The sequence below is a fragment of the Rhincodon typus genome, chromosome 12 (genome assembly GCF_021869965.1).
Source record: "Rhincodon typus isolate 14 chromosome 12, sRhiTyp1.1, whole genome shotgun sequence".
Taxonomy (NCBI): domain Eukaryota; kingdom Metazoa; phylum Chordata; class Chondrichthyes; order Orectolobiformes; family Rhincodontidae; genus Rhincodon; species Rhincodon typus.
This window is the reverse complement of record NC_063343.1, coordinates 47463635-47486536: the sequence shown is the minus strand read 5'-3', so window position 1 is coordinate 47486536 and position 22902 is coordinate 47463635. Positions and strand designations below refer to the sequence as shown.

General features: G+C 38.6%; 1 protein-coding gene across 2 annotated transcripts in view; it reads left to right on the top strand.

Moving 5' to 3' along the window:
* The window catches only part of LOC109913277 (long-chain-fatty-acid--CoA ligase 6-like), a 105494-nt gene that overhangs the window by 27230 nt on the left and 55362 nt on the right, over positions 1-22902 (top strand). For both annotated transcript variants that reach the window (XM_020512765.2, XM_020512766.2), the window contains 7 exons: positions 901-965; positions 2760-2861; positions 2993-3092; positions 6105-6283; positions 10715-10747; positions 10952-11003; positions 17943-18016. In XM_020512765.2, the coding sequence (XP_020368354.1) occupies positions 901-965; positions 2760-2861; positions 2993-3092; positions 6105-6283; positions 10715-10747; positions 10952-11003; positions 17943-18016 (605 nt within the window). The remainder of the gene's footprint in view (positions 1-900; positions 966-2759; positions 2862-2992; positions 3093-6104; positions 6284-10714; positions 10748-10951; positions 11004-17942; positions 18017-22902) is intronic.

The following is a 22902-nucleotide window of genomic DNA, read 5'->3' as shown; positions in this document are numbered from 1 at the left end:
AGGCCCGAAACGTCAGCTTTCCTGCTCCTCTGATGCTGCTTGGCCTGCTGTGTTCATCCAGCTGTACACCTTGTTATCTCAGATTCTCCAGCGTCTGCAGTTTCTACTACATCCTAAAGTAACCCACCTGTTTTATGTATTGGTCTAGTAAACACTCTTCAAACTCTTCCAATGCATATGCATCCTTTCTTAAATAAGGAGACAGACACTTTGTAATACTTTAGATGTAGTTTCATCAAAGCTCTGTACAAAAGAGGCATAACTTCCCTGCTTTTTTATCCAATTCCCCTCACAATAAACAATATTCTGTTAGCTTTCCTCATTATTTGCTGTGCTAACCTTTTGTGATTCAGGCATTTGGACATGCAAATTCCTCCATCTCTGTTTAGATGATATGCTTTTTTTAAAATTCTTAACAAAATGGACAATTTCACATTTTCCCAAATTACACTCTTTTCCAGATCTTTGTTTACTCGCTTAACCTTTCGACAACCCTATGTAGCTTCTTTTAGTTCCTCTTGACAACTTACCTTGCTACCTATCTTTGGTAATCAGCAACTTTAGCAACCCAAAGTTTAGGATGCTTCAATGTTTGTAATTGATTTGGAATATCCATAAACTAAATACATTGGTAGTGGATTAGAGCACATTTATTTGAGATCTACCTGCAATGGGTATGAATAGGTATTTATTTTTCAACAACCAGGCAAAAAGACACATGTTACTGTCAGTGAGGGATCACTGGTAAATGTCTTTCTAAAACCTTTCTTGTCACTACCCAGACATTTCCTTTATACTAGTTTAATCTAATTACCAACAGTGGTGAATAATCTTACAGGAGAGCTGTTAGTATTATGGAGTAATGGATAAGTGAAATAACTGTGTTGCTTCTTTGTTTAGGGGATGGCCCTTGCTTAGGATTCAGAAAAGCCAAACACCCCTATCAGTGGCTTTCGTACAAAGAGGTGAGAACAAATTTAAAAGTATGATCAGATAAAATCTTCTTATTACAGTCATTAGTCTCTCATCTTAATGCCGTTTCATTTTTTAATTTTCTTTACTTGTTCAAGAGGTGTAGGTATCACTGGCAAGACTAACCTTTTATTCCCCACCCATAATTACCGTGTTGAAAGCGGTGGCAAGCCACTTTTTGAACCATTGCTGTACATGTGATGTAGGTGTTTCAATTGTACTGTTAGAAATTGAGTTTCAAGATTTTGACCCAGCAAAATAGAAGAAGCAGCAACACGTTTCTGCTTCAGGATAGTGTACGAATGGAGGGCGAGAAATTAGATGTTACAGTGTTTCTTATTCTGGCTGCCCTTCCTCTTTTAGGTGATGCAGGCAGTGATTTGGAAGGGCCTATCAACATGGCCTCATTGAATAGCTGTGGTACGTCTTGTAAGTGGCTCAGACTGCAGCCATGTCTTCCAGATTACAGGAGGAAGTAATCATCCAAATCTTCTGGTCTCCAAATTGTTAGAAACCAGACATCTAGATATATGGGCAGAGGATGAGTACTGGGACCTTGCAGATGTACTGCTACACTGACCTTTGTAGGAATTACCCAGAGAGCTTAACTTCCTATGGGCATGAATGTCTTCAACTCTGAGCATGATTTTCAGACATTGGATAGTTCTGCAGTACTTTGCTAGCTGGTTACCTCAGGAATGTTGGATAGTAGAAACCCACGTGACTCCTTAGTGTGTACAAAGCCTATCGCCAAATTGCTCATGCTGACACCCCCTTTTCACTCCCAACCTCAGACCACCTCTTCTGATGAGCCTCCTCTGAACCACAGATTTCCTCATCCTTGCCTGATTTTTCCAAACCACTTTTCCCATTCACAAATCCATGTTGACAATGTACAATTAGAACCATTATTATCCCTTATTAGCTAATTACCGTAACCTTTATAATAACCGATCACATTTTCCTTACTACTGATGAAAGGCTGACAGATCTGTAGTTCCTTATTTTCGCTCTCCTGAACAGCGAGGTGACATTTGCTTCCTTCCAATCCACAGGAACCATTCCAGAATCTATAGACTTTTGGATGATGATGATCGCCAATGAATCAACCATCTTAAAAGCCACTTCCTTCAACACTTTGGGATGTAGTCCATCGGATTCTGGGCAGTTATTAACTTTCAGCCCCATTAATTTATCTACTACAACCTTATACTGTTACTAATTTCTTCAACTCCTCATTCTTTCTAGCAATTTAGATCTCCTAGTTCTGGGAGAAATCTGGTATTTTACTCAGCTAAAACAGACACCAAACTAATCATTCTGTTTCTCTACCATTTCAAATTCTCCTGACTCTGCTTAGAGTGGGTTTTGGCTAAACATTTTCTTGTTACATTCCTATAGCAGCTTTTACAGTCTGCTTTTTTCTTGCTAGGTTGAATTCATGTTTTCTTCTCCCTCTTTCCTCTTGTGGGCCTACTTGGTGCTCCACAAACTTCTCAGTCCTCAGAATTACTGCTGTGTCTGACAACTTTATTAGTCTTTTAATCTGAATAATCCTGAACTAATTTTGTTAGCCATGGCAGATTTTACACCATGAAGGAATGTGTAGTTGCTGGAATGGAACTTGAAACTGGGTTCCTGTGGTTCAGAGGCAAGAATGCTACAGACTGAGCCAGAGGTGCACAGCTTAAAGGGACATTAGTTACAGCACAGCTCCATTTAGCTCAGTTTCATTGGCTGGGGTCTGAAAACAAATGGGACATAACCAAAAACACCTTTTCTCACAGGTTGCAACCCGAGCCGAGAACTTGGGATCTGGACTGCTCCAAAAAAACTGCAGGTCATCTCCAGACCAGTTCATTGGTGTTTTTGCACAGAACAGACCCGAGGTAAGAGTTGGTTACAACTATTTATAAATACCATTACAAAAAAAGAATTTTTTTGTGATATTTATTTGTATGAATGAAGTTTTTTCTTTTTGTTATTTTTCTTTATTTCATAAATGCAACTTCCCATCCAGTGGATTATTGCTGAACTGGCATGCTATACCTACTCCATGGTGATAGTGCCACTTTATGACACACTTGGACCTGAAGCCATTCGCTACATAATTAACACAGGTAAAAGGAACAACATTCTTCTGAAAATTACATGCCAGTCTTTAAATTTAAATGTCAAAAGGTGAAATCAAACGATCCTTAAATTGCTGGTGTTAAAAGTGAAGCTTCTCTTTGGTTGAAATCTCCTATTCTGAAATTGCGCAGCAGGAACTATTCTGTTGAAATCTAGTTGGCCAGTATATTTAGGCTCAAAAAGAAACTAATTGACTTACTTCTATAAAACATCACAAAGAAGTGTCCATCTTAAATTAATCAGAATTGTATAAGAAAGTGTCTGATTTTTACTTTGGGTTTTTCTGATCAGACATTGCATTGGAAAGTGAACGAAATATAAAAGAAATTAAGGCACCTTCTGATGCATGTGACCACTCCTGTCAGGAAATCTTCTGTCCTTGCATGCTACCCTCGTCTAAATTGTGCCATCCTCACATATCCACTGGAAAGCGTCAGTAACTAGTCTGTCACTTCCTTTGTTAAACTATGCCTACGCTGACCTCTCTTTCTGCTGTCTTCCATTTGCTCTTTGCTTTTCCATTCTGATTAAATGGTCAAAATACTGACTTTTTTGTAAAATGTGACTCTTAGAGTTCTTTTTGCTTTTGAAATTTCAGATACTTCATTTTCTCTTATTGTTTGTCTATGGAATTTTTAGCTTATATCTTAGCATTCACATTTCAAAGCCTTCTAATTTACTCCATAGATATTTACTTATAGTCCAGGTTTCTAAAACATACAGTAAATAGGTAGAATGTAGCAGTTTATTGGTGTCTTCCTTGTTACAAGCCTGAGTTTTTTTGTTGTTAACACATCTGTTATCTTCAAAATTACTGCTGAGTATCTCTATCCTTCTAACTTCTGTATCACATCTGTCAACTCCTGTTATAAACATATTTATTTGTTCCAGTATGATATCATCCAGTTTAATCTTCACTCTCTAGTTTATTTTAACAGATTCCTTCTAAAAACTATTGTTTTGGAATTTTGCTGTTCGTAAATAATCCCTATTTTAAACTTCTAGGTTTTACTTGATCTATGATATTTTGTAGAGCTGTTTCTGATTATGTAAGTCGTGCTATGTCATTGGTGTACCACAGCCTTGTCATGCTCTTGCCTTCAATTTTTATGCTGGAAGTAAATCTGATTCTCTGAATGTTTGTTTGCTTTGTGTGCAGACTGATTAAATTGGTGATATTACACAGTTTCATTATATTCATTCGCTTGAAATATGCTTTGTCATGCTTGAAACAACGCAAAGATTTCCCTGTTCTAGCCTAATGTTTACAATTTGATCCCAGTCTGGATAAAACTCACATCTTTGTCAATTTCACATTACTACTAACTTATGGCAATGAGCATGATTTAACTCCTACCCTGACTGAAACAAAAATGGCTTCATGGATAACTTCCTTAACATAAAATTAAACATTTTAGGACCACCAAATATTGTCACATCACTGGAGCCTAGTATTCTATTGCTGAAAGTATGACTTGATTTTTTAGAAGTACATGATTAAAATTCTCTCCCCTATACGGTGGTATCCCTGCTATATCAGTAGGTCTGAAAATGTTTCATAGATTCTACAAATGCAAATATTGAAAAAATACTCTTGCTTAAGGATGTTGGTCATCACTTTTCAATTGATACTGTACCGTTCCTTTTTGGATCAAAAAGTCATAGCTAACAGGTACAAGACATGCAACATTTTGAGGAGGCAGTAACCTAATGGTATTATCAATAGACTATTAATCCAGAGAAAAATTCCTGGAAGAACTGTAGATGCTGGAAATCAGAAACAAAAACAGAAATTGTTGGCAAAACTCAGCAGGTCTGGGAGCATCTGTGGAGAGAATCAGAGTTAACATTTCGGTTCGACTGACCCTTCTTCAGAACTGAAATGTTAACTTTGATTCCTGTCCACAGATGCCGCCAGACCTGCTGAGTTTTTCCAGCCATTTCTATTAATTCAGAGACCCAGGAAAATGTAACGAGGACCTGGGTTCAAATCCTGCCATGTTGGAATTTGAATTCAGTAAAAATCTGTAATTAAGAGTCTGATGAATCTCTTGTTGATTGTCATTAAAAAAAACCATCAGGTTGACTAATGACATTTAGAGAAGGAAACTGCCATCCTTACCTGGTCTGGCTTACATGAGAGTCCAGACCCACAGCAATGTGAGTGACTCTTACCTACCCTGACCGCAATCAGAAATGGGTAATAAATGCAGGCCTGCTCAGCTACACGCACATGCTATGTTACACCCCTTCTGAAGCTAAATGTTATTATTCCTTATAGGTCACTCCTTGAATGCCATTCTTTCAAAGTGCAATCTGCAGAATAAAATACCTACAGCAATCTGTTAGGTTTGGTCCTCTGTTTTCACAGAATTGAGCTGAATGAATTGCTAACAGCCAAGATTATTTTCAAATAATGTAGTAATAATTCTCCCCTTGCAAGGAAAATCATTTAATTTCACCTTTTTTTTGACTCAAATGGTGTGTCTTTTTGGCAAACAATTCCCCCTCAAACACAACACATTGAAGGAAATCGTCACTGTGATAAAAATGCATTCTGACTCCTTGAAAATTGTTTCCCAACCAATTTCTTTTCATGAAATTTAATACATGATGCAAATTTAATGTTTGTATTAAACAGAGCTATAATAACTAATAATGAAAACGATTAAGCACAACACTTGAAATCTAGATATGCTGTTTTTTTCACATTGAATTTTAGCGGCTTTCAATCTTACCATTCAGAATATCACACTTAAAATAACCCGTCTTATTCCTGTATTGCCTGAGATTCTGCTTAGATTCAGGCAACATACGCTATGTTTTCTTATCCAAGAAATTATGAAATGATTTTTTTAAATCTCCAAGTCCCAAAAAACATACTTAAAAATATAAAATATATATTAAAAATATTTAAAACAGTTCATTTTTACAACTGGTAACGTGGTAGTGGAGCATTGTGTATGTGTCACTAATGTATGTATCTTTCTTTTTTTAAGCTGAGATTTCCACGGTTATCTGTGATAAGGTAGAAAAAGCAAAAGTTCTTTTGAAGAATGTGGAGAAGAAGGAGACTCCAGACTTGCAGATAGTCATCCTTATGGATCCATTTGACATGGACTTGGTTCAGATGGGAAATAACTGTGGAGTGCAAATACTGGCACTCCAGGAAGTGGAGGTATGTGAAAATTTCCAGTGACTCAGTCAGGTGTTACGACGCAGTTGAGTACAAATATACTATATGGCCTGTGTTTATCATACTGGTGACTGTAAATCTGGATATTAATCTAGTTTCTAAATAAAGGCCAGTGATTTGACACAAGGTAGAAGGAAAAAAGGAGGCTCGGTCAGTGTGTCCCATTCTTGTGCAACTTGTAGGAACTGACTCAGAACTAGCAGAGATAGAGAACTATTAATTTCAGGCAAGTAATGGGGGCTGAGCCAGTGGTAGAGTGGTTACAAGTTCAGTGACTGGGAAATCTGTAAGGACTGGTTTCCATCAGATTATGCCAAATTTAATAGGAGGATCTGATGACAATATTTTAGAATTGATTTCCAAGTTGCAGCTGCTGGTTGTCTGCCAGGCACATAGACCTCAGGCATCAGGCTGAGTTTTATCACAGCTGAAAGCTCATGAAGAAGATTGATGGCGTTTTGAAGAGTGGAAGAGCCTAGAGCAATTATAGCCCAAAGAGAAAACTCAAGAATAGTTATAAGCAGAAGGTCATGTGTGATTGGGATCAGGCAAACAAGATACAAAGACAAGATCATGGGACAGCTATGGCATGGCCATTAGAAGAATATCAGATTGTGTGATATTTTGGGTTCTGATTACGGGTCATGGTAGTCTGATAATTGAGGAGGTCAACAAGGGATGTTGCTCAGGAGGAGCAAGGTCCCTTGTTGACCTCCTCAATTATCAAAGTGATGGAAAGGAAGTCTTCCATTCAGCATTTCTCACCTCCCTTTAGCTGCTGGATTGGCCAAGCCCCAAGTAACCAGGCCGGCTGCTGTTAAAGCTGGAACAGAGATAACAACTAAAAAATACATTGTTATTTAATATTTTAAATGAGATTTTCTTCACCTGAAAGTGAGTTGGTCACCTGTAAATGTCCATTTCTGTTAAATCTAAAAGGTGACAGTAGGCTGGAATGTACGTTTGAAATTTTTTGTCTTGTAAAAGATTATTGAAATGTTAATCGTGATCTTGCCTCTGAAGTATGTTTACTGTGGAGAGAAGTGGAGATAGTAGCATTGGGACAAAAGTAGGAGTTTTCTCTGGCAAACTAGTTGCCTGCCCTCAAGCATGTCTGTCAACCCTGGAAGTAGGTGTGATGGAGTTAAATTGTGTTCTGACGAAGGGTCACTGGATCCAAAATGTTGACTCCGCTTTCTCTGCACAGATGCTGCCAGGCCTTCTGAGTTTCTCCAGCAATTTCTGTTCTTGTTTCGGAGTTAGATTATCTTTTTCGGGTATTAAAATTACTCCAAAGAGGCTCCATTTAAGACAGCAAAATATTGCACATACTGGAAATCTGAAATGAAACCAGACTGCTAAATCTACTTAGTGGTCTGACAGCTTCTGCAAAGAGAGAAACAGAGTTTCAAATCTATGACTGAACATTGATAAATATTTCCAGCATTTTCTATTTTTAGTTTAAGTTCCTTTTTAAGTTGGTCAGGAGGCTATGTTCAAGTAGCTCCCCTTAAAGAGGCTCTGCCAACAAAATTAAAGGAATTGGGTGATCGCCTCTTTTCTTTAAGGGTTAAGACACAATTAATTAAACTTAAATGCAATGTAAGGGGCAAATAAGTGAATTCAATACAAAGTTCCTTCCAGTACTGATCAGATGCAAAAGGTACGCTGAAAGCCAACAAAAGATAAGACCATTGGATGGAGGAGTATAAGGAGGCCATTCAGCCTGTCAGAGGCTGCTCTATCATTCATTGAAATCATGGCTGATCGGATATCCCTCAACTCCACTTTTCTGCCTTTTCCTTATAACCCTTCATTCCCTTACTGCTTAAAAATTCTGTCTGTCTCAACCTTGAATACATTTAAAAATGATACTGAGTTCTGAGTTTCACAATGGCATCTGTTAATAGCATTTGTCACTAACTTGTCAATCTCTCTTAGAGAGACCGCATTGATGTGCGAAATTGGTTTATAACATTGGGATGATAACAGTGAAGTCTAGGCCCTGAATTTTGTCCAGAAATGGGAGAAATCCTGGTTTGGCAAACCTGACCTTTAAAAATGGCTGCCTGCACTTCCCATTTTTGGTCTGGGAGGATGGGGTGGATTGGGAGTCAGGGCAGATGACCTTGAAACAATGGAGGAAGATGCTGGTTCTCTGGGAGCACTGAGTGGAAAGGCTGCCTGTGGATTCTGGTACTATGTTTAAACATTTCTTCCACTCTATCTGACTCACTCCCCTCAGTCTCCATGACCTTCCATTCCAACCCATGCAACCTAATTCCCTGTAACTATAGCCATGGCCTCTCAAAGCTCGATGCCACTTCATGGCCGTCTAACATTTCTCATGGCCTATCATACTTCCTATGCCTTCAGTCTTGCCCATGGCCCATTATTGTCCCATTATATATTATATTCCAACTCACTGCCAATCAGTCATTGTATAAACAAGCATTTCATTGAAGTTCTTAATCCTTTTGTAGAATGGGAATTTTTATTCAAATAAACAATTAGAACTGCCCATCAAAATGCTTATTTGATAGGTTCCCCAATGTATGTGTGATAATTTGGGGAATCAGTGATGCAGCTCCAATCCTACAATGGCTATTGTCAACAGGAATGCTGAAATGCCTCGCATTGTCTTTTTTAATCCACACTAATTTAAGAAAGTTTCTTGATGCTTTAGCTGTTCTTCAACAGCGTTAGCAGTTTCAATCATGATCACAGTCATCAGCAAAATGGTGGAAGGTGTTGTTGATAGTCCTTTCAAGAGATAAGCTGCTCACTGATGCTCCGTTTGGGTTCTGCTAGAACTGTTCCATTTGTGACCTCATTACAGCCTTGATGCAAATATGGATGAGAAGCTGAACTCCAGAGGTGAGGTGAGAGTGACTGTCCTTGACATCAATCAGCATTTGACCAAGTGAGGCATCAAGAATCTTTAGGAAAATTTGGAATTGGAAGTGGGGAAGCTCTCCCCTGATTGGGCACAAAGGAGGACGGTTTTAGTTGTTTTGGGAAGTCAATTGTCTCAGCCCAAGGCATTACTGCAGGTGTTTCTCAGATGGTATCCTAGAGTCAATCATCTTCAGCTGCTTCATCAATGATCTTCCCTCCTTTAGAGGGTCAAAAGTGGGGATGTTCACTGATGATTGCAGCATTCTTCACCACTCGCAATGCCTCAGATACTGAAGCAGCTCAAGACCAAATGCAGCAAGCCCTGCAAACACTCACGCTTGGGCTGATAAGTGGTAAGTAACATTAATGCCACAAAAGATCATCTGGATCAAGAGAGAAATCAGCGAACTCTCCTTGACACTGAATATTATTATAACCAATTGATTTTTTTTGTTTTAAGTAGATTATAGAAATAACACATTATGGTTACAAATCTTTTGCAATTAATTCTGTGATGCCTAAGAAGCTTTTTTAAGAAAATCACACAGCAGAAGGTGAGCTAATCTAAGAAGGTCAAGCAAAGATACCCGACACCATGTAGAACTAGGGGTCAAGTCATGCTGTAATGCACAGTTTTTGATCTCCTTACCTGAGTAAGGATGTTCTGGTTATGGAGAGAGTGCAAAAAGGCTTGCCAGACTGATTCCTGGAATGGCAGAACTGATGTATGAAGAGAGATTGGATTTGTCAGGACTCTATCCACTGGAGTTTAAACGAATGAGAAACCTATATAATTCTAATAGGACTCAGCAGGGTAACCACAGAAGGATGTTCCTGATAACCAGGAGTCCAGAATTAGGGCTCACAGTCTGAAGATACTGAGTCGGACTGAGATGAGGAGGAATTGTTTTCCTAGAGTGGTGAGCTTATGGGATTCTCTGCCACAGGAAGCAGTTGAGGCCAAAGTATTGAATGTTTCAAGAATGAGAAAGAAGTAGTTCTTGTGGTTAAAAGGATCAAAGGATATGGTGAGAAAGTTGGAAGAGTGTATTATGGGAGGGGATCACCCATGATCATATTGAATTGTGGGCAAGCTTGAAGGGCTGAATGGTCAATCCTGCTCCTATTTTCTATTTTCCTTTGTTATTTGTTTATTGAAGATAATGGAGTGAGCTCTTGACTGGGTGTTTGTGTGGGGAACAACTAATCAGTGGTGTTGGAGATGGTGGTTCAATTGGAATAAAAAACTGATCAGAAAAATATATACCTGGAATTCTGTCTCATCAGTAATTAACCACGAGTATTTAATGCGCAGCATCCTATCTGCAGTGTTTAGAGCAAGGCCCAGAATACAGAATTAAATGGTGCAAACCTTTTTTAATAATTGACTACCAAGTGATTAGCATTCTTAGCAGAGACATGTTTGAAAAACAAGTGTAAATTAAGACATAAAATATACTGTAAAATATGTAAAACATTTTTACTCTGGTTATTTTCTTCCCTTCTTGCTTTCAGAACCTTGGACAAATGAACAGGCGAACTCCAGTGGTGAGTGAAATGATATCGCTGACTTACTCCTTCTTTCAGAGAAATTTCATTCATGTTTAAAGAAAGAGAAAGAATAATTTGAAAATGTACACCAACTGCAGCCAGCACAAATGCATATGTTCTCTAGTTTTCAACACAAATTTATTTCCAGTGAAGGTTGAACTATTTGTAGATTCTTCATTTTTGTTTATTTTCTGCCTTCAGCCTCCACGCCCGGAGGACCTATCAATTGTCTGTTTCACTAGTGGAACAACAGGTAGGTACCACATGAGATGCTTGTAGTTACATTAATTAATGGCATTAAGATAGGTTTAGCATTCCCCATCTCTGTGTCCATGTGTACCTTACCATGGAAACCTGTTCACAATCACTGATTTGGTGAAATTATAATTTCTGTTTGTGTATGTGTGTCAGGATGCCACAAAGTGCTGTGAAACCAATGAAGCATTACCACTGTGTTTTAGGGAATGTAGCAGTGAATTAGTGCACAGTAGATTCTCTCAAATGTCAATGAGATTTTAGTGAAGTTTAAGTGATTTTGGTTTGGGGATAGTCTGTGTGTCTCAGCAGGCTATGGATAACTGTAGTTATCATCTAGGGATTGCATCTCTTTCATTTGAATCCAAGATTCTCTTTCAGTAAGTAACACAGCTCACAGTTCTACATTGGTGGTCCAAGACTACCTTTAATCACCAGAGTTCCTATATCTTCCTGATCTAGGACTCATTACTCATAATGTCAGTTTCCTAAATGTATAGATTTATTTATAGTTTTAAAATAATAAATCTTCCTCACGTTTTAGCTTTTGAACTTTTTTTCCCAATATGGCTTTTATTTGAAAGATCATTTACACTTTGCTACTTTCTGTAGTCTCAGCTGAGCAAAGTAGAATATGTTTTCTACTACTGCAGTAATAAGGTCATCTCGCAATGATGCATAAAGAATCTTGCTGGCACATCTGCTTTCAAGCAATGCTTTGACATGGTTAAGAGAATCTCTTGTGGAGTCCAGAATCATGAATTTTTAATACGCCCACAATGCTTATATCATTGTCAAATATTCACAGTAAATTCTTTGTAGCCTTCAGAGCATAAACTAATTTGGATAGAAGTGCAAAACAGGTAGTTTTAAATTGCCCACCCCAATAAAATTGAATCGCAAGCAAGCCATTGACCAGAGTCCTGATTTTCACTGCAACCTATTCCAATATACGTCAGCAATTCCAGAAAATCACTGTGTTCCAGAGTCTTACATGTCTGAAAGTTTGATTATTGACAATTTAAACCATCTCATTTTTTTTCTTTTGAAATATCCCAAAATCATTTGTTTATGCTTCTAAGTCTTGATTTTGAGAACATGCAGATAATCATTTTTTTTATTGGTTAATTATTACGCACATGGAGGCAGACATTCAGTTTCACAATGCCTATTAAATACTCAGTTGCCAAGTTGAAAAGAAAGAAAAAAGACTGCTGAGATTTTTGGCTACTGCTTTTGAAAAGTAACTAAGGAGCTGCAAACCAGCAGTTATTACAAATACTGCAGGCCTGACAGATTAGATTTCTGTACTTGGTCCAAGGAATATATTCAGCATTGGCTAATGACCAGAACCTGCAAACACAAAAACATTAAATCGAGTCAAACATAGCATAACAGGGTTATAAAAAATTATTGTTAATCCTCAATTTAATTATTTCACAAATGTAGCAGAGGTCTAACACACTCTTAAAACTATACTGTAGTAAATATTGATAATTAACCATTACCTATGTTTAAAAATCTATACAATATGTTGACACAGTCCCCAGTAAAGTTTTTGTTCCCCAAAATAGCAGCCAGAATTAAAGTACTCCTGTTTAAGCTTTGACAGGCTCCACGGTGTTAGTTGTATTAAGGTCTAGGAACTAATTTCTGGTAGTTGTTGGTTGGATTAGTTCACTGCCACCAATCCTCCTTTCTAGACAGAGTCTAAGCACTTGTTGAATTATCAGTGGCAGACATTATACCACTGGAGAGTCTCAACAGGAAGGGGTCTGGGCTTCGGTGTGTAGTTTATTGCATGATAGCAAAAGGTAAAATTAGAATTAACTTGTCAGGCATAATTACGATCATGAGCAGGTATGTCTCCATTGGGACTAATACAACTCTGCCTTATTCTTCATCCAAACGTTGTATTCCATCAAAATGGGTGGAGCTAATGCAACTTCAACATTTAACTCTTTCAGAACCATTACTTCATACAACATGCCCATCCCAACTTCCTCCCTTAGTTAACATTTATGTATTCACATATATAACTACATTTAATTATACTATTTCTCTATCTCCCTCTAAGTTTCTGATGTCATGAGTGCAGGCAGTTTAGAAGTTGCACAGTTCTTCCTGAACTCATTCCCTTCCCATCTGGAGGATCAGTAAGCCTTTGCCTTAAGGACTGTTGACTTTGATTGGTTTGTGAGTCATTTCTCTAGTGGAGGACCTTTTATCACTTTGTCATTCATGGATAATGTTGTTCCTTCTGAACCCAGCACTTACTCCATTCACTTCACTGAAAGACCTTTCTGTTGCAGTTGAATTCTTCCCTTCTGGCTTGGGTAGCTGTCCCATAACGTCATCTGTGGGATTTTTAATCTTACAAATGCCCACTGTGAGAGATACAGCTTGATTAAATCCTCATTCTACCTAGAATATACAGACCAAGCAATTTCTTCTCTTTGACCATGGCTTGAATTTGTAGACATTAGGCTGGCTTCCATGAAGATGCATGTAACCCATCTCCATTTTGTTCAAGTAAATCTTGACTTGCCAATCTGCTGATACATCTGAATTGAAGTATAAAAACTCCCTACTTCAATTAGAAATAGCTCAATTAGATTGGGAGGCTTTGTTTGGCCTGTCCTGTCTTTCTGGTGAAGCAGATGCTTAAGCATCCTCAGTTGTTTTACTGGTAGATTGTTGCCTGCTCAGCAGAATTCCTGTCACTGACATTGACTATTCTACTTTGACAATGGATTGACATGTTCTTCGGTAATGATAGGAATGGAGAATGTTTCCAACGGTTCTGTAAATGTATGACTGACTTGTGCAGGCAAAATGATACAATTCTCTTACATCAATATAGGTGATCTCATTCGGTTCTTCTTTCTCAGATTCGCCATGAGCATACAAAGCTCAATCAAATCATCTGCTGGCTGCACTTTGACCAGTCAGTTGACAACAGTTTGTTTGTGAACCAATTCTCAGGGAACCAGTCAAACTCCTTCTGGCACCACGAGGATGTCAAAGCCAAGAAATGCATGCAGGCTCATTAGTGAGGAGTGTCGACTGTGAACCACAAACATTTTAAGCTCTTTTATAATTTAATAAAAAGAAAAAGTGCTGGATGAACTCAGCAGGTCTGGCAGCATGTATGAACAGAGAAACCATTGATGTTTCTATCTGACTTTAAATGTTAACTCTCTTTCTGTCTCTACAGTTTCTGTCAGAAGCTTCTGAGATTCTTCAGCGTTTTCTCTCTTCATTTCAGATTTCCAGAATCTCAGTATTCTGTGTTTATGCTGTTTGTGTTGCAGAGTTAGAATACCTTTTAATTTTGAGAGTTGTTCTGTCTGGACCATTTGGTTTTGTTTTTTACACTGTAATTTCTATTTCTTCAACCATGGTGTCTGATCTGACAGGATAATGACAATCATTCCTGTATGACATTTAAAATTAACATAATGGCTATTGACATAATTAAGCTCTGTGAAAGTCAGTTTGGATAAATCACTAATTTCCCCTAGGAATGCTCTTTCTAATAGTGGTGTATTGTCTAATGTGGTTACCTTTTCTGAATTATCTATGGATTCTCATGGAAATTGAACTCTTAAATTTGCTTGTTCAAGAATTTTCATTGTTCACCAACTGAAGTAATTGCCATTGCCTTTTAAAATATCAGATGGTTCTGCAATTTCTTTAAAATTTTGGTAATTTATGACGTCATCTTGTTGGGACAAACTGAATACAATGATGTATTCACTTAGCGTCAGATTTAGTGTTTAATTTTGAAACAATTCTACATCTTCAAGAATAATTTTCTCCAAGATCTCCAATCTTACTTTCTGTTTGATACATCCCTGACATTAAATATTTTTGGTAGAGTTGTTTCTCCATCCATTTCTTCTCAGTGCCTTTATTTATTTTATTCCTTTTAAAATTATTTGAAATCAATAGCATCCTAATGCTGTTTTTAATCTGCCATTTTAAAGCTTGCATTCTTCAATTAAACCAATGATGTTTAAATTATCTTAACATTTCTTCAGATATTTCAACTCCACTGTTTTGCAGAATGTGCTTTCTCTGCAAGCTTTTAAACTCTGTATTACAGCAAATCAGTTGAATATTCTTCCAATAAAGCTTTAAAGCTGTTAAGCTATAATACTGTATTTTTGTATTGATAACTGAAATTTTCCACATTTTTAATGACCTAAATGGTGGTTTTCTGCCTTCTGGAACATGCTTCTGCCTTTTGTCACCAAACTAGAGGTTTCCCATTTCTTTACAAATGGCCTCCCACCTTTCACACACCAAAACACAGTGCATATCCCCCGCACAACTTTTAAAATAAACTGAAAGCTGCAGCTTTACGAAATCTTTGCATTGAACTTGCTATTTAAATATCCTTTATAAGTCTTCTAATGTCTTACGTCAGGCACTTCCTCAAATCTTTTACATTTTCCTTTGTGCCCCCTTAAGTAAATTCCCCTACTTCTCTGAAACTGGAATGCGATGTCTATAGCAATGTCTAGTGGGGCCCCCTCGCAACAGTGATGATGCTTGTTTTGAAGCTTTCACTTGTTTCCTTCCCGACATAGTCTTTTGCACACTTTTTTGTAAAGTTTTTTTTTCCTTGCACTCTGGAATCTTTAACCTTACACTGGGAGCTCCCATTTGCTCACACAGTCTTTAGAGACTAGCTTTTACTCTTTTCCTAGCCCACATTGTTTTCCCAGTGCTTCTGGTCTGCTCTGAGGTAAAGATATTCTTCTGGAGTGTTGCTTTCATTCTGTTTCTGCTTCTACAGGTGCTGCTGACTATTTCTTTTTCTTTGCATTTTAGCTACTGATAAACTGTCTATCTTCTTTAAAGTGGTAATGTTCTTAAAGTGATAAATGCTCTTTCCTTCTGATTTTTCTTTTGCTGGATCAAATAGATTCTTTCCACTTTTATGACCTGAAAATATTTCAGCAGTGGTGCCCACCACTGATCACCATGTCGTATTGGTCTCTTGGTACTGACCTCAAATGGGCTAGTTTTCTGCCCCACATATTCCTTTCAATGCTGAGTCTAAGGACCTGTCTAAATTATCACTGATAGTGGATACACCACTAGAGAGTTACAACAAGGAGCGACACTTGTCTTGCACAAAAATGTTTGGATGATGAAAAAAGTTTAAAGGTATAATTAAAATTCACTAGTTAGGCATAATTACAAGTATCAAGAGCCAGGGATGACAGATGTCCCCACTGTGACCTTGTGCTTGACTGCCTGATTCTCTACCCAGAGACTGTTACGTTATTAAATTGAGTGGAACTAACGCAACTTCATCAATTAAGGCTTTTGGAACCACGACTTTATCTAACAGTGTTAATTCCTTCATGCAGTCAAGATTACACTATTTGTTTCTATTGTGTGGCTGGAACAATCTTTCATCCCTTGCAACCTAAGATTAGCCCAACCCTGATTTATAAAGTAATATTCTTCTTTCGCTCTTGACTGAGTTTTTAAAAATCTTGGATTCCTAATGAATATAGATTGCAAAATAAACTGATCATAATTTAATGTCACATTCACAAGCAAAATTTTCCTGGGTTTAATACTGAAGTAGCACCTGAAAATGGGGTGTTATGCAAAGGAATATTAGGTGTGAATCTTTTCCCTCCACTTTGTGCTTAATCGTCCATATGCCTTTTCCGATTGGTTGATACTGTTTAGGTTTAGAACTAGGAGCAGGAGTAGACAATTCAGCCCCTTGAGCCTGCTCCATTATTTAATGCAATCATGGCTGATCTCATCTCTGCCTCAACTCCACTTTTCTGCCCACTCTCCATAACCCTTCAAACTATGACTAATTAAAAATCTGTGTATCTCTTCAAACTTGCTCAATGTTCTGGTGTCCATCACACTCTAGGGGAGTGAATTCCACAGATCCATGACCCTTCATGAGAAGTAATTTCTCCTCAACTGTTTTAGTTCTGCTTCCGCTTATCCTAAAACCTATGGCTTCTCATTCTAAATTTGAAGACTCCTTACAAAAATCTGTCAATCTGTTCTCACTCTTGCAAATGACCTAATGTTAGCAGCTTTTTTGTGGGAAAAAGTTCCAGATTTCCAATAAGATTTTTCTAAAGAGGTGCTTCCTGAAATTGTCCCAAATGGGTGAGCTCCAATTTTGTGTTTGTGATCCTTTATTTCTGGTCTCTGTGATCAGAAAAATTAGTTTAGCTAACCTATTAAATTGTTTAACATCTCATCATAATAACCCTGGTTATGAGGCTCTCTGTTCCTTCATCTACATCAACGGAAAATGCATAGAAAAGTTGATACCCCAGGGCAGGTTTCTGGAAATACCTGTGGTCCTATCCTGCTAATGGAATATGTAACTGTTATCCTTTATTCTCTTTATTGTGCCTCTCAACTAATTTCCTATCACATGAAAAGTCTGGCTGAAATTCTACGCACTTACAAATTGCCACGTTTGGAACTTTCTTTATTCAATATTTGCTGAAACTGCCTTAACTACCACATCAGCAGCTTCCCCAAAATATTCAACTACTTTAATTAGATATGACTTGCCCTTTACAAAATCTGCGTTGGCTCTCTGACCAATTCAGATTTGTTCAAGCACTTGTACATTCAGTCCTCAATCACAGATTTTAGTCACTTCCCTGTCCTCTTCAAACAACAGAACGATATTAGTAGTTTTCCAGTCTGAGGGGATAACTTCTGAAGTGAGAGAATTTTGGAAGATTGTAACTAAAGCACTTACAATTTTCTTATCTACTTATTTTAATAGCCTGAGGTGGACACAATCAGATCTTGGACATGTGTTTGTATAAAGTCTGAAATTCCTTTATTTGGCATTTGTCAATTTTTAAAAATATGTTTTCTACTTTGTTAAAGTAAAAACAACTCACAATATAATTTTTCTTTTCAGGGAATCCTAAGGGAGCCATGCTCACACATGGAAATGTGGTAGCTGATTTTTCAGGCTTTTTGAAAGTTACAGAGGTGAATATGTGCACACTGCTATTGGATTATAAGTAGAATGATACAAAACTAATCCTGTCAGAAGTATTGTTTTCAGTCCCTATTGCTCTGCTAACATTGTATAAAATTGAAGTTATACAACTTTTTTTATACAGTCTTTAATTTGACAAATAATTTTAAATGCTTTTGAAACCTCCTTTTCTTTTGTCTTGTGAATATGTCAGTTTTCTTTATTAAGTACTAATGACAAACACTGTAATTAAGGAACCCACCTTAAGAGAGAATTAAAATTCATTATAGATTGCTTTTATTTATCCTGATGATTTATTTTCCGGTGATGGCCACAATAATTCAGTCCATAATAACATAATGACAGCAAATGGTTTGAATAAAAAAAAACAAAATCTTAAAATCCATGCTACCCTGCAGAAATATTAATTCCCTTGGCTTGATATCAATGAAGGAAAATCCGTTTTAAAATGCTTAATATCTGTCTTATTTTTTTGAGAGAGATTTTTCAAGGATTTCCTGCTCTTTATTTCCAACCTTAGGGTGTATAGGTTAAATGCTCCCAATGCAGTTCTTGATCTACCTGCATGGGGTTAATCAAGCCTCTTTGAGCCATCATTTGGCAACATGATCAAACTTCAGACCTTTGTTGCAGATACAGTAGTGGAACTTCAATTATTGGTTTTTCAGTACAGTGTGCTAACATGTTATTATAACTTCCAGGATTGTGAAGGTTTGGACTGTAAATGAAAATCGTGAATCACTGTAGCTGTTCTTGTAATGTCTATGACCAACTCCATTTCTGAAGAAGGGTCTAGGCCGGAAACGTCAGCCTTCCTCCTCCTCTGATGCTGCTTGGCCTGCTGTGTTCATCCAGCTCTGCACCTTGTTGTCTCAGATTCTCCAGCATCTGCAGTTCCGACTATCTCTTATGACCAACTAAGCCTCTTTAGATCTTTCTTAATAACATTTGATCATCTCAATATTGTTGTTTTCATTGTCATCAGGCATGTTATTGAGATACATTTGATAAAGACAGCAGGAAAGTTAGTGTAATTTGTGAGGTTAACTAGTCAGGAAAATGCAATATTAAATTTCATTCTTTTCAAACAATGTGTGATCTGTACATTTTGGAAAAAGTTAGCTTTAAGTGTTTCATTGGATTTAAAGTAGAAATCATAAAATCCTTATAGTGCAGAAAGGGCCCATTCAGCCCACTGAGTCTGCACTAACCCTCCTGAAGAGCATCTCACGCAGACCTAGACCCCCACCCTATCCCCGTAACCCCACATTTTCCATGGCTGATCTGCCTAACCTGCATATCTTTGGACTGTGGGAGGAAACCAGACTCAAGGTAGAAATCCATACAAACACAGGGAGAATGTGCAAACTCCACACAAACAGTTACCGATGGCTGGAATTGAACCTGGGTCCTTGTGCTATGAGGCAGCAAGCTAGCCACTGAGCCACCATGCTGTCTGCATTAGATAGTCCCTGAAATCCAGTTTAGGGATCATGAAACATAATTGATCTGCACATGTTTAATATACTGCAACCGGCCTACTTTTTAATGGTGTGTGTTTATTTGGATGATTGGTTGCAGCCAGCACCAACTGTGTATGGTTCATTGGCTACAAGCATCAGCATTGGACCAACATAGTTGTGTCGTGGCTTGGATTACATGTCTTAAAGGGGAGATACGTTATGGCTAGGGCAGGTTCTGGCTGTCATACAGGAATCTGACCTTGGGACAAGTTGAAAAATGTAACAAATATTGAGAAAGAGTGGGCTGCAAGGTTTATCAAACAGATGGAAGGATACTGTGTTCCTGCAGGGGCCCAATTTCCTATGCTCCAGAGCACATGCACACATTTCAGAATTCCGCAAACCTGGTGCACATTTGATATCTTGCACCATCATAGCGCTCAGACAGATTTGGCACTTCTCACTTACTATATTGCCCTATCATTTTCAGAACAAAGTGGCATAGAACTAAAAGAAACAGGTGCTAACTGGAGGGGTCAGATGCATCCGCATATCCTAACTATCATAGAGTTTGTATCAGTCATTATTGGGGAGCCCATTGCTTAGATTTTGGCCAGTGGTAGGGCCAAAAGCACTAACGATGATGATATCCTCATATTCAATCCTCTTTACTCACATCCACTTCCACCTCCCAAATTTAGTTATTTGCAAGATACACGTTGTAAGCATGCATCTCTCCCACAGAGGAGTACAGCACTAACTTGGCAAAAGGACCCTATCTTTTCCAGCATGGGAGTGATGGCCAACTCTGATACCACACTTAGAGAACCAACCATGATACGTGTCATAAACCTCACCTCACAGCTTCCACTGAGCACCCACAGCAGTTCCTTGAAGTCTGGGTTCTACTTGGAGGCTCAGACTGATATCATACAAGGTCAGACTGCTGCCATCATACTTGTGAAGTAGAGTCTGCAAAAGCACATGCAGGATGTCAACAAATCAATAGTATTTTATTTAACATATTGCTAGGATTGTTGAGGTGTCACCCTAGGAAAGTGACTGTTGCTCCAAATAGCCTAAACCTTCTGTACTCTCTCTCCTAATGATAGCAGTTGTCCTCATCCCACTATCACTCTTTCAGAGGCTTTGTGGTTGCCTGTCAGCCAGCCAAGCTAATGTCTACGTGACGCAGTCTAAAACTGGGCCTTTGATTTGTGAGCATGCTCAAAGGCTGACTGCTATCTTCTCCACTAAAAGTCAGTGTTGTCCACCAGCTCATTTGCAGCCAGTTGGGTGGCATTGCATAGCAGCAGTAGGGCAGACTAAAGTGCATTGAGAGTAGACACTTATGGAATGCCGGAGGGTGAATCGTTGACTTCTTTAGGAGAAATGAAACGATCTGTTTATAAATATGGTTTTGAATGTTTACTTTGGTGTCTTTTATTTCAGCATTGTGGCCGAGGAGGTGATATTCTTAAGCAGTCCCTCAGGACTGAGGGCAGTCTTCTTCCACTCAAGACTTGTGGGTCTTGAGGAAACTAGACACTCCAATGCCAGATCTGCACACCTTACCACTGGTTGGAAAGGTGGTGTTTGAAGAGGCAGATTGGGGATGGATACTTGAGTTTTCACTTTCTCTTTCCATTGGTTGTGTTTGACCTCCACCTGGGCATGTCAGAGATAGTTGGCCCTTCCACAGATGCTTCTTCTCTAGATGGGGTACCTTCGGCCATGAGTTGGTAGGGATTTTGCATTTTTTTCAGGGGGGCTTTGAGAATGTCCTTGAAGAATTACCTCTGCCCTCCTATTAAGTGTTTGCTGTTCCAAAGCTCAAAGGAGGAGGTGATTTGGAATTCATGTGTCAGCCATGTGGTAATTTTGCTGTTTAACAGTAACCAGTGCCTTAATACTGGGGGATTATTGGCATGAGAGAGGACAGTGTTAGTGGAACACCTGCCCTGCCATGGGATTTGTAAGATTTTTCAGGGGCATCACTAGTGATATTTCTGTAGGGATTTGAAATGTCTGCTGTACGTTGCCCATGTCGCTACATACAGGAGGGTGGATAACACTGCTGACCTGTAGACCCTGAGCTTGGTGTTAGGCTTGATGTTTTTGTCATCAGACACTCTGTGTAGATTATCGACCCCCTTCCTCCACTTCTCATGCTGTTCTTCCTTCTCATACTTCTATGTATAGCTGATGGTAAAAGCTGTCTGCTCATCATAGCAAAGTTGTGAAGCATATAATAGAAATTCAGAGGCACAGTGAACTGACACAGAATGAAAGCAACATGACTGGATATTGGGCACTGACCTGCATGTTTTGTCACCACTGGTCATCTGCCAGCTGAATATTTAGGGAGTGGAATCCAAGGATAGGGCAGAGTTCACATGTAGCACCATCATAACATGTGTGTGCACTTAGTGGTATCCTGCGCCATGGTAAAGACTACAATCCAACTAAGCCAGAGAATTTAAAAAAAAATTAGTTCTCATTAAATGAATAACCTTGGTGACTGCACTTAGGATAGAGTGATGTGTTTACTGCAAGTTGTTACTAAAATTTCCTGCTCCAGCCTGGTCGTTATGGTCAATTTCTTCATCGTCTGGTAATGTACTGAGGTTGCAACAGATAAATTTCCGTGAGGATTGAAATGCAAATGTTTCACATTGTCCTTTGCTGATGTCTAATCAAGAGAATTACTTCCTGAAAGTCTGGAGTGGGTATGATTTGCTGCTTAGAGCACTTCTCCTCTACCTCCTCCCAGTTCCACCATTTTTTTAGCCATATAGCTTCTGTTTCTTCTCCTAATTCTGTTTTATTAGAGGGGAGAACCTAATATAGCCCTTGAAGCTAACAAGCTGTCCTTCCATAACTGCCATACTGTCCTGTAGACATTTCTAACTTTAAATGAAATAGGAAGTAGCAAATGTTTGTAAAATCAGAGTAACAGCCAGAAGATAATAACTAGCAACTAACCTGTAATTTATCATTGCACTAAATATCACTGATCCAGGGATTAAGAAAGAGTAGTATTTGGAGTATTCAGCTTCACAATTACAATCTAGGCATCAGTTTACTATTGTATCAGAGATAGTAGGAACTGCAGATGCTGGAGAATCTGAGACAACAAGGCGTAAAGCTGGATGAACACAGCAGGCCAAGCAGCATGATAGGAGCAGGAAGGCTGACGTTTCGGGCCTAGACCCTTCTTCAGAAATGGGGGAGGGGAAGGGTGTTCTGAAATAAATAGGGAGAGAGGGGGAGGCGGATAGAAGATGGAAAGAGGAGAAGATAGGTGGAGCGGAGACAGACAGGTCAGAGAGGCGGGGATGGAGCCAGTAAAGGTGAGTGTAGGTGGGGAGGTAGGGAGGAGATAGGTCAGTCCAGGGAGGACGGACAGGTCA